At 41.8% G+C, this 14,062-nt stretch overlaps 1 protein-coding gene across 17 annotated transcripts in view; it reads left to right on the top strand.

Moving 5' to 3' along the window:
• Nucleotides 1-14,062, top strand: part of OTUD7A (OTU deubiquitinase 7A) — a 310,046-nt gene that overhangs the window by 195,000 nt on the left and 100,984 nt on the right. For all 17 annotated transcript variants that reach the window (XR_005585578.1, XR_005585579.1, XM_039492114.1 and 14 more), the window contains one exon: nucleotides 547-701. Coding sequence is in view for 15 of the 17 variants with exons in the window: in XM_039492101.1 (XP_039348035.1) it covers nucleotides 547-701 (155 nt within the window). In the remaining 2 variants the exon portion in view is untranslated. The remainder of the gene's footprint in view (nucleotides 1-546; nucleotides 702-14,062) is intronic.

Below are 14,062 nucleotides of genomic sequence, written 5' to 3'. Positions count from 1 at the left end.
AGTTATAATATATGTGTATTTATATTAAAAGTATATAAATACAAAGGTCATGCAATATGGCCTTGGTCCAGATAAGCATAGGTTTAACTTGAAGCACATTAACTGAACCAATGGGACAGTTCTCATGCTTAGAGTTAAGCATGTGCCTGTTTGCAGACTTCGACATTTAACACCTACTCTTATGGAGTTTTAATTTTATAACTTCCTTGTACACTGAAAAGTTGTGCAGAAGGAATATTTTAAAAGAGCAAAGAAAAATAGAAAAGAACACTAGACGTGTGAAAGATGAGAAGTAGTTATTAAAATACTCAATCACTGGAACAGATTGTGAGCCCAGGCAGAGGCAGATCATAAATGCTATCAACGTGATATTTATGTAAATGTATTTTCTTTTTTTAATCATTGTAACTTTGACCTTTTATTGTCATTTTATAAAAAAAATTTAATTGGGTGTTTTGTTTGGGGAAAAAACGTGTGATTTCCAATATTTTATAGCCTACTATGACAAATACATCTAGAACTCTGTATTTTTGCTCTCATTTATAGATGGATGTCTTGTAGCCTACCAACAAATCCTGCTACTGCTGCGTGTGTGGCAGCACTTCTACATGATCACATGACTCTTGATATGGACGCGGTCCTGTCAGACTTTGTTCGGTCCACAGGGGCAGAACCAGGTCTGGCAAGAGACCTGCTGGAAGGTAAGCATACCCCCTAAACCTTTGGTACCTTTTCCTCATATTCAGCACTTTCATGCTGTGGTAAATAAAATGTGAAACAGTTTTTTAAAGCTTCTAGTATAGTCTGTTAAATCACTGATTCCTTAGTATCTGTGCCAACAAGCCAATACTCCTGGCAGTTTAATCACACAAGATTGCACCAGTACAGCTGTTTTCAGGAAAGGCCATAGAAAATCTCATATTGTGATAGAAGCTACATTCTATATTACTTATTATCTTACCTAAAAAGTGAAGCAAAAGGCTTTCATCTAGATTCATACTCTGTCATTTTAAGCTGCCTGCCACGCTCATTAGTCATCAAAAGAAATTCTGAGAATATGGAAGAATGGTTCCATTAGTTACTTTAAGCTTCTAATATGGAAAACCATACTGACTTTTGAGTGTGTCATGTTTGTTAATAGTAAGAAAAATGAGGATTGGTTTTGAGTGTGTCTTTTAATCTGGGCTGGTTGTAGGTGCTGCCAAGTGTGGACAGTTACAGATGTTTTGATGTTATGTGTATAAAATGCCCACATGCCAAGGGCAAATATTTTTGGTTTTCCTCGTATAGCCAAAATTCAACATATACTGAGCACCTACTATGTGTTTTTAAAATATACTGGTGAATATTTTTCCTGTTCACAATAGCAGATCAGTGTAATAGTAGCTGGGCTTGAATAGTATTTAGTTTAGTGTTATGTATTGTAATGTATCTTCTTTACTCCAGGTTTATTACTCCAAGTAATAAGGAATAATACGGTAGTAACTCTGAAGTGTATACGATGTGAAGTGCAGTTTTACAATATGTCATATTTGTTTTGTTTCCAAAGACATCTGTGTTACATAAAAATAAGTCCTTAGAAGGTGTAATTGTGAACGTTCTCCTTAACGCTCACTAAATGTAACAAAAAAATCTTTGTTTTGTCTGACTGATTTGATCAACCTGCCATTCTGGGCTGAAGTCAGGGCCGGCTCCAGACCCCAGCGCGCCAAGCGCGTGCTTGGGGAGGCATGCCGCGGGGGGCGCTCTGCCTGTCGCCGGGAGGGCGCTGGTCCCGCGGCTCCAGTGGACCTCCCGCAGACATGCCTGCGGAGGGTCCGCCGGTCCCGCGGCTCCGGTGGACCTCCCGCAGGCGTGCCTGCGGAGGGTCCGCCGGTCCCGCGGCTCCGGTGGACCTCCCGCAGGCGTGCCTGCGGAGGGTCCGCCGGTCCCGCGGCTCCGGTGGACCTCCCGCAGGCGTGACCAGTGGACCCTCCGCAGGCACGTCTGCAGGAGGTCCACTGGAGCTGCGGGACCGGCGACCGCCAGAGTGCCCCCCGCGGAGTGCCGCCGTGCTTGGGGTGGCGAAATTGCTAGAGCCGCCCCTGGCTGAAGTCCATCATTATCTTCATGACATGGCAATTCACCCAGGTTCACTTAGGGAGTGGAATAACTGGGCCCCATCTTAATGGGGCTACTCATGGACTAAAGTACACTGTGAGTCAGGGTGCAGAACTGGGCCCTTCATGAGGACTTGAAAGTTCTTTAATAAATTCAGTACTCAGAGCCCTGTCCAGTGGTAATGTTATGAAGCTCTCTGGGTACATGCCAGGCTGACTTGTTCAAGGACAAGGCTGACTAGGTGACATAGGGAATTAAAAAGCAAAAACAGCTGAGCTGCTTGTGTATGTGGATATCACATGTTTGCCAGTGGCCCACAAGCAGCAGGACTTAGGGTTAATATCCATATTCCTTGGGGTAGAAGAAAAGTTTAAGGATTTTTTGTTCTTTTAAACATACATAGGGTTACTTCCCCCACCGCCAAATCCCTGTGTGGGCTGACAGAGGAGACTCCTCAAGTCCCTCCCACTCCACGTTCTTCTTGTATAGGTGGGGAGTCTGTCAACTGGCAGAGTGGTAGAGGGCAGGTTATCTTTTCTTTCCTTTGCATCCCTGGTCGTATCCTTCAGAGAGAGTGTATCTCCTCAGCTGAGTTTTAGCTGGAGCTGTCATTCAGTGAGAGGGTTTACAGCCAAATATCTCTTTAAAAATTCTTCATTGTTATAAATGCTTTATCTGTATAAGGAGGCCTCTGAAATCTATTAGTGGACAAACTTATTTGCATCTTAGGGCTTCCTTAAAAGGGATATGATCACCCCTTTCTTAGCAAAAGGCAGGTAGTTTTATTTACTGTGGGTGCATAGTGTTGTCTAGTAGTTGGAGTACATGCCTGGGAGAGGCAGGATCCTGGCTGACTTCGTGCTATCTCTGCCTCGTTTTCTTCACTTGTGGAAAGGATGCTTACCTACAAAACTAATGTTTGCAATGTGCTTTGCAATCTTCGATCAAAGGCTCTATAGAAGTAATGTTGTTATTGGTGGAGTTGGTGATTTATCACCATTGCAGTAGGTGAATAAAGCTACACTGAAAAGACTAACAAAGAAGTGGGCAACAAGGAGTTGAATTATTCTTAACAGTCTTATTCTTAGTCTTTAACTTCATTAGACACATACTCCAAATTCTGAGTACAGTACAGACCTGTTTACGCATGGATGTCGGGAATCAAGCCGTCATGACCGTGTGTTAACGGACTGCGGGTTAAGAGGGCCATGCTGAAATATCTTAAGATATCTATATATACATGTATAATTATCTAGGATTACATACATATTCACAGTGTCCCAAATACTGCAGGCCTATCTGTTAATGGTGCTTTGCAAGAATATAAATTCAAATGTGTAATCTAATAAAAACATTATTACTTCAGTACGCAGGGGTGAAAGTGACTCAGGACACTTACCGGTACGGGGCGGGGATGGCTCTGGCCCGGGGAAGGGGTGGGGCCTTAGGCAGAAGGGGCAGGGCTAGGGGTCAGCATCCCCCAGCCAGCCCTTCCAGGCCGCCTGGTCCGCTCTCCCCGGGGTTCCCGTGGTGATTTAAAGGGCCCATGGCTCTGGACACTGCTGCTGTGGCAGCAGCGTCCGGAGCCCCGGACACTTTTAAATCGCCGGCCTTGGGGCAGCTGCTCCCTTTGCCCCCCCTAACCATCGGTGGCCGAGGGGGGGCAAAAGGGGCAGGGACCTTAAAGCACTGCAGGGTCCTTTGCCTCAGCAGCGCTTTAACGTTGCTGCGCCCCTCCCCCTGCTTTAATGTCCCTGCACTTTTTGCCTTCCCCGTCCCTACTGGCAGGGCCGCCGACGGTGGGGGGTGAGGGGGTGGGAGAGGACAGGGGCAGTAACGTTAAAGCGCTGCCTCAGCAAAGGACTGTCCTTAAAGCACTGCCCCTTTCTTCCCCCTCCCCTAGTCGGCGGTAAAGACGTACAACACGTTTCTGCTCTGCACTTCCTGTCAATTTCTATGGGAGCGAGTTAGTGAGCAAATCTGTAGCACTACATAGCAAGTTCCTATACCACGTGTTAACGAGTCTCGTGTGTTAAATAGGTAGCACTGGGAGGCATGGCACTACTGCACGTTAAGCGGATTCACGCGTAAATGGGTCTGTATTTCCTCTCGCACAGGAATTTTCTCAAGTTTATGAAGGTAAAAAGAAAATCTGAGGGGTTAAGATGTTCTCATAAGAACTTTTCAACACATAAGAATATGGTAGCAGCTTGCAGTAACACCTGTTAGCATTGCCCAGGATCTTATGCCAGGGTAGTAGTTTTACTTACCAGTTCCTTATCCACTTTTCTGTTCTCATATCACTCCCCATTTTCTCTAATTTAACTAGTAATTTCCCATGTGAAACTGTATCAAATGCCTTACTGAAATCCAGGTAGATTAGACCTACTGCATTTCCTTCATCTAAAAAAAACAGTTATCTTCTCAAAGAAAGAAATCAGGTTGGTCTGGCACAATCTACCCTTCGTAAAACCATGTTGTATTTTATCCCAATTACCATTTTTTCCATGTACTTCATTACTTTCTCTTTCAAAATTTGTTCCAAGACCTTGCATACAACTGCGGTCAAACTAACAGGCCTGTTGTTTCTCAGATAATTTTTTCCCTTTGTTAAAAATAGGTAGTATATTAGCTCCAGTCATAGGATACTACCCCCACATTTGTGGATTCATTAAAAATCTTTCCTAATGGTCTTGCAATTCCATGTGCCAGTTCCTTTAATATTCTTGGATGCCCCCACCCCCTCCCGATTTGGTCCCATTAAGCTGTTTGAATTTGACTTCCACCTCAGATGTGGTAATTTCTACTTCCATATCCTCATTTCCATTAGTCACCCTGCCACAACCATAAGCTCCTCATTACCTTTGTTAAAAACTGAGGCAAAGTATTCGTTTTAGATGTTGCACCAGGCTCAGATTATCTTTAATCTCTACCCCATCCACAGTACTTAGTGATCCCACTTTCTTCTTTCCTTGTTTTCTTTTTATTTATATGGCTATGTAACCTTTTACTATTGGTTTTAATTCCCTTTGCAAGATCCAACTCTGCTTGGCTTTTGGCAGTTCTTACTTTCCCCCTACCCTTTCTGACCTCCAAGAGAGAGCTTTTCTTGCTGATCCCTCTCATCTTCCGTTCCTTGTAGACTTTCTGCTTTCTCTTAATAGTCTCTTTGAGATGCTTGTACATTCAGTTTGTTCTGCAACCCTTCCCTATGAACTTTTCCACTTGCTTGGGATGCCGGCTTCAGATAGCTTCTGCAAGTTTGACTGAAAGCAATTCCAAGCTTCCTAAATATTCATATCCTTGTTCTTCAGTTCAGTCGACTTCCCCAACTAATTTCCTATTTTTTTTTAAATTTGCCCTTTTGAAATCAAGGACCCTAGTTGCAGACCTATTGTTGTTTATCCTTCCATCTAGTTTAAACTGAATTAGCTCATGATCACTCAAACCAAAGCTGTCTTCTACAGCCAGTTCTATGAGGTCCTTTCTACTTATCAACACTAAATCTAAAATGGCATCTCCTCTTATTGGTTTGGTGACTATTTGGTGAAGAAATCTATCAGCTATCACATCCAGGGATATTTAGGCTCTATCATGAATTAGTACTGCGTGTCCTCCAAGCTGTAGCTGGGAAATTAATGTCTCCCATAATCACACAATTCCCAGTAGTATTTATTTCATTAAAAATATTAGAGGTCTCTGTCCATATCCAGATCAGATCCTGAGAGTCTGTAGCAGATCCCAAGCACTATCCCAGTGGAGCCTATTTTACCTTTTTTCCCCAAAGTGATTTTGAACCAAAGAGATTCTGTTTTATCCATTCCATCATTTCTACTTTCTTTACAGTCTACCTCATTGTTAATATACAAAGCTACTCCACCACCTTTACTTTGTTTCTCTTTCTTGACCACAACTTACCCTTCAATACTTGTGCTCCAATCGTGACTACTATTCCACCATGTTTATGTTTATCCCTATAATATCTGATTTCACTTCCTGCACCAGTAGTTTTAGTTCCTCCACTTTGTTACCCAGCCTCCTTACATCGCTGTGTAGACATCGTAGTTGTTTCTGTTTGCCTTTGTGCAGACTCCTCGCCTGATTAGGTATAGTCATGGCACTGCCATTATTGCCTACCTGTTACTGTCAGGGGTGTTGGTACTGTCTTTCCTCTTGTCTAGTCTCATACCTCTGTTGCTCCTTTATTCCTGTATCTTCCGTTATGTGGTTTTCCTCCTGCTCATTGTTAGAACCAGGCATCATGAACATCTCCCCTGAATTCCTAGTTTAAAGTTCTTTTACTCAGTCGTGCCAACCTCCATCCCAGAAGTCTATTTTCTTCTCTACTTGGGTGGAGCCCGTCCCATGAGAACAGTCCCTGTGAATGCCTCCCAGTGATTGAACACCTCAAAGCCCTCCTTTTAGCAACACAGCCAGAGTCATCTGTTAATCATCATAACCTTGTCTCACCTTCACTCTCCTCTGTTAGGGACAGGTAGAATCCCACTGAAAATCACCTGAGCCTCCATTTCTTTAACCGTCTTCCCCAGCCTGCTGTAGTCAGCCTTGATGCGTTCCAGCAAGAATCTAGCTATATCATTTGTTCCCACAGGAAGGACAATCAGTGGATTCTTTCCAGCTCCCATTGGGTCCTCTTCAGCTTCAGGTCCACATCCCATATCTTAGCTCCTGGCAGACAGCACCCCCTACTGTTCTCAGCCTCAGCTCTAGTGACAGGCCTGTCCATTCTTGTTAGTAGGTATAGTCTCGAGTCTCACAGCTCTGCCTCTTCCTAGTGTTGGTGCAATTCTGCTAGTCCTCTTGTCTCTTGATCTCTCTTGCAATCTTCTGCAAGTCATCCTGTATCCTCCTGGGGCTCTGAACTCGGAATGTCTCCATTGGCTCTCCCCATCTTCTTATAGAACTAGCTGTTCTTCTCTTTCTTCCCTTCCCTTCTTCAGTTACAGCCTGCTGTGCGCCTTCTTCTTTCTCCAACTCAGCACAGCTGTTCCTGAGCTCTGTTTCTCTTTCACTAGCTGGTCTTTTCCTCTCCCTGGTTCTTGTTGTCACATGCTTCCACTGGGCACTTTCCTCAACCAGCAGTGTACCCTCAGAGTTCTCCAGTCCAGCTTGCATTTGAGAGTCTTGAGTTTTCCCTTCATCCTCCTCGTCATTTGCTTGAATCCCTTCAAAACTCAACCACAGTTTTTACATGCATCTCCAAACGTTGCATCTTCTCTTCCATCTGCTCTATCTGGTGGCACTTCATATAAACGAAGCACTTTTCAAGTACCCGCTCTAGGATAATGTATGTGCCACAGCTTACACATCCGGTCCTCTTCGTTGTCTCTTCTGTTACTTGGGTCATGATATACTTTGTATATACTGTGCTAAATGGAAAAGTTTACCACCAAGGTCAATCTACATCAACTACATCCCTCATAAATGCAGATCTCAAACATACTGTAGTAGCTACTATCATCAAAGACACACAGAATAGCCATGAGTTCCCTTAGGGTCCATCTCATCTAACCACCTTCCAATTTAGGGATGCTCAGTTTTGTCCCATACTATGATAGCTAGATTCCTGAGGGAGTTTGTCAGAGTTTATCCCCCAGTCAAACAATTGACACCTTCTTTGGACTTAAATATTGTTCTAATGGGATTGAGTACAGTCTTTAGAAGTTCATAGAGCCTTGTCATCCTGAATAGATAGGTTTAGGCCCTTTAAGATATCCCCTAGATTACATGCAACTTTCATTCAGAGGGTCAAAGCTTAATATGTTTTGACCCAGAGAATTTCTAATTGGATTCTTAGGTGTAGCAGACTATATGCTATGAATTAGCTAAAATAGACTCACCAGAAAGAGTCACAGACCACTCCACTAGAGCTCAGACAACCTCAAGTGTTTCTTTGAGGAATGTGCCCATAGTAGAGAGATGTTGGGCAGGTACATGGAGTTCTTTACAAGCCTTTACACAGCATTACTCCACTGTAGAAGCATCATAATCCAATGCTCATTTTGGCAGGGTTATCTTACAGTCATTATTTAGTTGGACTCCTAGCACCCACCTCCATCACTGCTTATGAGTCACCATCAGTGGAATGTATATGGCAAACACTCAAAGAACTTACTTACCTTTCAGTAACTGTGGTTGTTTCCGATGTTTTGTCCATATTCCACAACCTTCCCTACTTCTCCCCTACAGTGGAATCCCATAATATCCAAATTCTGTATTGATGGAGGAATTGAGAGATGATTGGGGTCATCTCACTCTTTGTGAAGGCATGAGGACACTCAGGGCACAGGAACAGCCCCAATGATCACCGCTGGGTTAAAGAATCCAAATTCAAATACATAGGGTACATGTGCACCATCAGTGGAATGTATATATGGACAACACATCTAAAGAACCACAATTATGTTTTTTATTTTGAAAGGAACAAGTAGTAGTCATTGGTCCAGACCCCAAACTAGATTAGATATGCAGGCACATTTTTACACCTCCCTGTAACATTATGAAAGAAATGTGACTAAATCATTAGTAGATACTTAGAGAGCACTATACATCTATATCAATATGACTTTGTTCTGTCCTTTACAGCAATCCATTTGAAATCAAATTGTATTCCACATTGACAGAAATATTAATAATCAAATGTATGAAGGTGTATTTTCACCAGAAAAAAATGTTCTCTATTCTAGGAGAGTTAATTTTCTGACGAGGATAGGGAGACCAGACAGCAAGTGTGAAAAATCGGGATGGGAGTGGGAGGTAATAGAAGCCTATATAAGAAAAAGACCCAAAAATCAGGACTGTCCCTAAAAAATCGGGACATCTGGTCACCCTAGAGGAGGAGCCTCTGACTTGAGCTGATTTAAGTTTTTGTCCTAGAAGCCTGTAAGGCATACTCACGGTCCCAAAAACAGACCATACATAGGTGTTGTAGCGTCCTTATTAACACCAGTAGTATTGCTTTGACAAATGTATATGCTGCTTCGAACAATTACTGTTTCCTGCTCCTACCCACCTGAAATGTTAATAGATTTGCCATACAGTTTCCAAGTTGTATGTTTTTCATCCCTACTTCTACTGCTGAATAATTCACAGTGAAGAACTTACGCAATTAACTTACCTCTCCTCACAGACTTTGTGAGGGCAGATGGCAGATTTCTCTCCTTTATAATCTGAACTTAGTCCACAAATATATTAATCATGATTAATCGCATGATTAAAAAAAATTAATCATGATTAATTACGCTATTAAACAATAATATAATGCCATTTATTTAAATATTTTGATGTTTTCTACATTTTCAAATATTGATTTCAATTATAACACAGAATACGTGTACAGTGCTCACTTTATATTTATTTTGAATTCCAAATATTTGCACTGTAAAAAACAAAAGAAATAGTATTTTTCAATTCACCTAATACACTTACTGTGGTTCAATTTATTTATCATGAAAGTTGAACATACAAATGTAGAATAATGTACAAAAAATAACTGCATTCAAAAATAAATGGAAAACTTTTGAGCCTACAAGTCCACTCAGACTTATTTCTTGTTCAGCCAATCGCTCAGACAAACAAGTTTGTTTACATTTGCAGGAGATAGTGCTGCCTGCTTCTTGTTCACAATGTCACCTGAAAGTGAGAACAGATGTTCTCATGGCACTGTTGTAACTGGCGTCACAAGATATTTACATGCCAGATGCGCTAAAGCTTCATATGTTCCTTCATGCTTCAACCACCATTCCAGAGGACATGTATCCATGCTGATGACGGGTTCTGCTCGATAACAATCCAAAGCAGTGCAGACCGACACATGTTCATTTTCATCATCTGAGTCAGATGCCACTAGCAGAAGGTTGATTTTCTTTTTTAGTGGTTTGGGTTCTGTAGTTTCTGCATCGGAGTGTTGCTCTTTTAAGACTTCTGAAAGCATGCTCCACACCTCATCCCTCTCAGATTTTGGAAAGCGCTTCAGTTTCTTAAACCTTGGGTCGAGTGCTGTAACTATCTTTAGAAATCTCACATTGGTACCTTCTTTGCGTTTTGTCAAATCTGCAGTGAAAGTGTTCTTAAAATGGACATGTGCTGAGTCATCATCCGAGACTGCTGTAACATGAAATATGTGGCCGAATAGGTAAAATAGAGACATACATTTCTCCCCCAAGGAGTTCAGTCACAAATTTAATTAACGCATTTTTTTTTAATGAGCAACATCAGCCTGAAAGCATTTCCTCTGGAGTGGTGGCCGAAACATGAAGGGGCATACGAATGTTTAACATATCTGGCACATAAATACCTTGCAATGCTGGCTACAAAAGTTTCATGCAAATGCCTATTCTCACTTTCTGGTGACACTGTAAATAAGAAGTGGGCAGCATTATGTCCCGTAAATGTAAACAAACTTGTTTGTCTTACTGATTGACTGAACGAGAAGTAGGACTGAGTGGACTTGCAGGCTCTAAAGTTTTGCATTGTTTTGTTTTTGAGTGCTGTTATGTAACACAAATGTAGTTGGTTTTTTTTAAGTTGCACTTTCACGATAAAGAGACTGCACTACAGTACTTGTATGAGGTGAATTGAAAAATACTGTTTCTTTTGTTTATCGTTTTTACAGTGTACATATTTGTAATAAAAAATAATATAAAGTGATCAGTGTGCACTTTGTATTCTGTGTTGAAATCAATATATTTGAAAATGTAGAAAAACATCCAAATATATTTAATAAATTTCAATTGGTATTCTATTGTTTAACAATGTGATTAAAACAGTGATTCATCACGATTAACTCAAAAAAATTAATTACGTGAGTTAACTGCAATTAATCGACAGACCTAATTTATTGATTTATTGACACTTGATTTCCTAGAGTATTTAACTGAGCGATATTCCGTTGCACTCACAGATTTAATGATTGAACTTTTAAAAAATCCGGTTATAAAAGCACAGTAACAGTGCACATAATCTTCCAGTTGCTCTTAATCTACAGCTAGGCTATGAGCTAGGGGGGTGGGTTTTTTTGTTCATGTATAAAAATCTAGCCCTCATTGAACTAGTGCAAGTATAAATAGCAGTGCAGCCGGCATAGCAGGGGTAGTGACAGTGGAGGCATGGCTGAGCTGTGCCAAGTACAAACCTTCCTGAAACCACTAGGTTTCATTTACCCAAAAGGAAAGATGAGCCTGGCAGTTACCAACCTGGGAATCTAACTCCTATCCCTAGGTTAGGTACTTATTACAACAAATATTAAGAGAAAAATAAATAAATAAATTGCCATACTGGGTAACTGTCTTTCTGCCCCATGGGTTTTTATGCCCGATACAGTACCAGGCAGTACTACAGATTTGTACTGTATGTGATCAGCCTTCTTATTCAATGTATGGGACACCATTCAGAGAGTTAGAATTCTCAGTATGTAGATGACACACTCTCTCTGTTATCCAGATGGAGACAGGGATCCCAGTGTGTCTCCCAGGATGAGATTAGGTGCTGCACCTCTTGAGGTCACTCACAGAAGTCTCAGCAAAGTGGAGGAGGGAGTGGGCATTTGATTCAAAATACGACGTCATGTCTGTTGGCTGAAACCAAAGGAGCATGATGGACCTTCCTTATACTGTCTGCCATCCATTTTAAAATGCTAGTTGTGTCTTTTAAAGTCTATTTTCCCCCTGTTCCTTGTAGCATGTACTCTTTACCACAGCTCACACCCTGGGATTTTCCGCACATGATTGTTAAAATTCTGAGGGTAAGTCAAAATTTCTAGGCTCAATTTTGCTAATATGTTACTGCCATCAAACCACCTGGTGGTGATATCCCGACAGATACCATATGTTGGGTAGCCTCCATGCAGGTTGTTAGTGAGATAAGACCTTTGAGAATCAGCAGCATACAGGTGCTTTTGCTGATTCAGTAAGTGACTCTCCTCCCTATGGCCTGGTACTGAACTAGGTCCCCACCTACAAAAAGCCCCTGGCTATTTTCTATCTCTAGGTTTAAGATCAGTGGTTCATTATCCCTGTTTCCTCTTCAGTATAAGGTAGGCTTTGCTATCTTGCACCATAGTCTCACTCTTCCTATTTTTAACCTTGTATCATTTAACTTCAATAATGCAATAATTAAAACTACTAATTAAATCTGCTGTTATTAGCAATTATGACAATTAAAGGACCAGGTGGGGAGGGGAAATTAGTTTAAAGTTTTATTTTGATTTTCTGTCTTCAGCATCCTTGCAGTCAAACACCTATTTACATTTTGTTTTTGCAATTAGCACCCTGATTAGCTCAATGAACTTAAAGAAGCATGTGATTACAAACCCAGGCTCTGACTTGAACCATTTGTTGTAAGTAATAATTAATGAAAGCACAAAATGGTCAACTCTCATATTCATGCTAAATTGTCATGTGTAACTGTAAATGTTATAAAGTTACATGCCATCCTCCAGTGGTGCCAATTAAGATATTTCTTGGTTGGGTGGAGGAGGAATTCTGGTCCCCACCCCTCCTGCAGGGGCCTTCCATTCTCCCCCAGCAAGGGAGTCATCCCTGTCTCTTACCCACACAGCATATGAGCTGGTGTCGCCAGGAGTTGCGTTCTCTGCAGACTGCCCTGCACTCTGCTGTACAGGAACAGACTTCAGGTCACAGCACCACTCACTGAAATGTGGTCAGTGATGGGTGATTGGGTCAAATTTTAGTGGCATTGCAACAGTGCATCCAGAGTGATGCTCCAGATCACTCAAGCAGCAACCATGCTAATTTAGTACGGGATTACTACATTGTAACTACAATTGTATCCATGTTTCCTCCTTATGGTCCAATAAGAGCACCCGCTTTAGGTTCTCGGCTCCTTAATTATCACCTCCCTTGGGTGGAGACCCGTGTCTTTTTTCCCTCCTGACTAGGGTATTTCCAGGCTGCACAGTTCCCTGCCTATGCTGTGAATTTCCCAGCAACACAGACTGCCTCAGTAGGTCTATTTTGCCTTCCTTTCTCAAAGGCTCTAAACAGCGTAGTTGTCACATTTAAGTTACCACATAGTTCTTTCTAAGCAAGCACGTTTGTTCTTAAGGTAAAAGCACTACAGATAAAACATTAAAAATACTAAAAGAACCTATGTGCATGATAAGCTTACCAGAGGTCAGCCAAACTCAACCAGTGGCTCAGGTGAACAGACCCTCAAACGCCACACAGCGGTTTTCCTGTGGTTACAATTCATAACTCTTATTGAGCATCTATCCTCAAGAATTTTCTTAATCTGCAACTTTCTAAACATACTGTGCTTTTTAATGTTCCTTGCTTTTTAACTTCCTAACAACTGCATGTCCACTTTCGAGATGGGGCAATTTCTATAATTGCATGGGGTAGCTGAGACTATAAGAAAAGCCCCCATGCAAGTGATCATGAAAAATGAACACAAATTATGTCGTCTTTTTGGTTTGTGCATCCAGCAAACCAGAGCCTCCCATTCAGGATTTTACCCACCTCTGCAATGATAGAAGCTGGTGTCCATGCCCCCCATCACCCCCTCTACCCCAAATATGCCTGCATGCTTGAGCAATAACCGAGTGAGCTATTTCTGTACTGAATTCCCCAGCTGATCTGCATCCACATCCAAATCTGCAGCCCTTTCACTCTGTCCTGGCAGTGTCTTAGGCTTAAAATACTACACTCTTGTTTTCATTTTGATAGCTTGTTCTTCCTGCTACCTTTTCTTCTGTTTTTATCTTAGAGGGTTTTCCCCCTCCTCCGCAATCAATAGAACCCCTGCCTGAATGCTGCATCAGACCACCCAGGGTGCTTTCATCATTGTTTTCAATGGAAATCAAAGAGCAGTTTGCTTCCAACCCTGCCAAAATGCTTGGTCAGCAAAATAGCTGAACTATTAAAGAGGAAGCAGGGAACCTTTTACAGACAGTTCTGTGGGCTCTGCTACATCCAAGACACTT

This window comes from Mauremys reevesii, linkage group 10, assembly GCF_016161935.1.
Source record: "Mauremys reevesii isolate NIE-2019 linkage group 10, ASM1616193v1, whole genome shotgun sequence".
In the NCBI taxonomy this organism is placed as follows: domain Eukaryota; kingdom Metazoa; phylum Chordata; order Testudines; family Geoemydidae; genus Mauremys; species Mauremys reevesii.
Note: the sequence above shows the minus strand (reverse complement) of the source record. Positions and strands in the feature narration are given on the sequence as shown.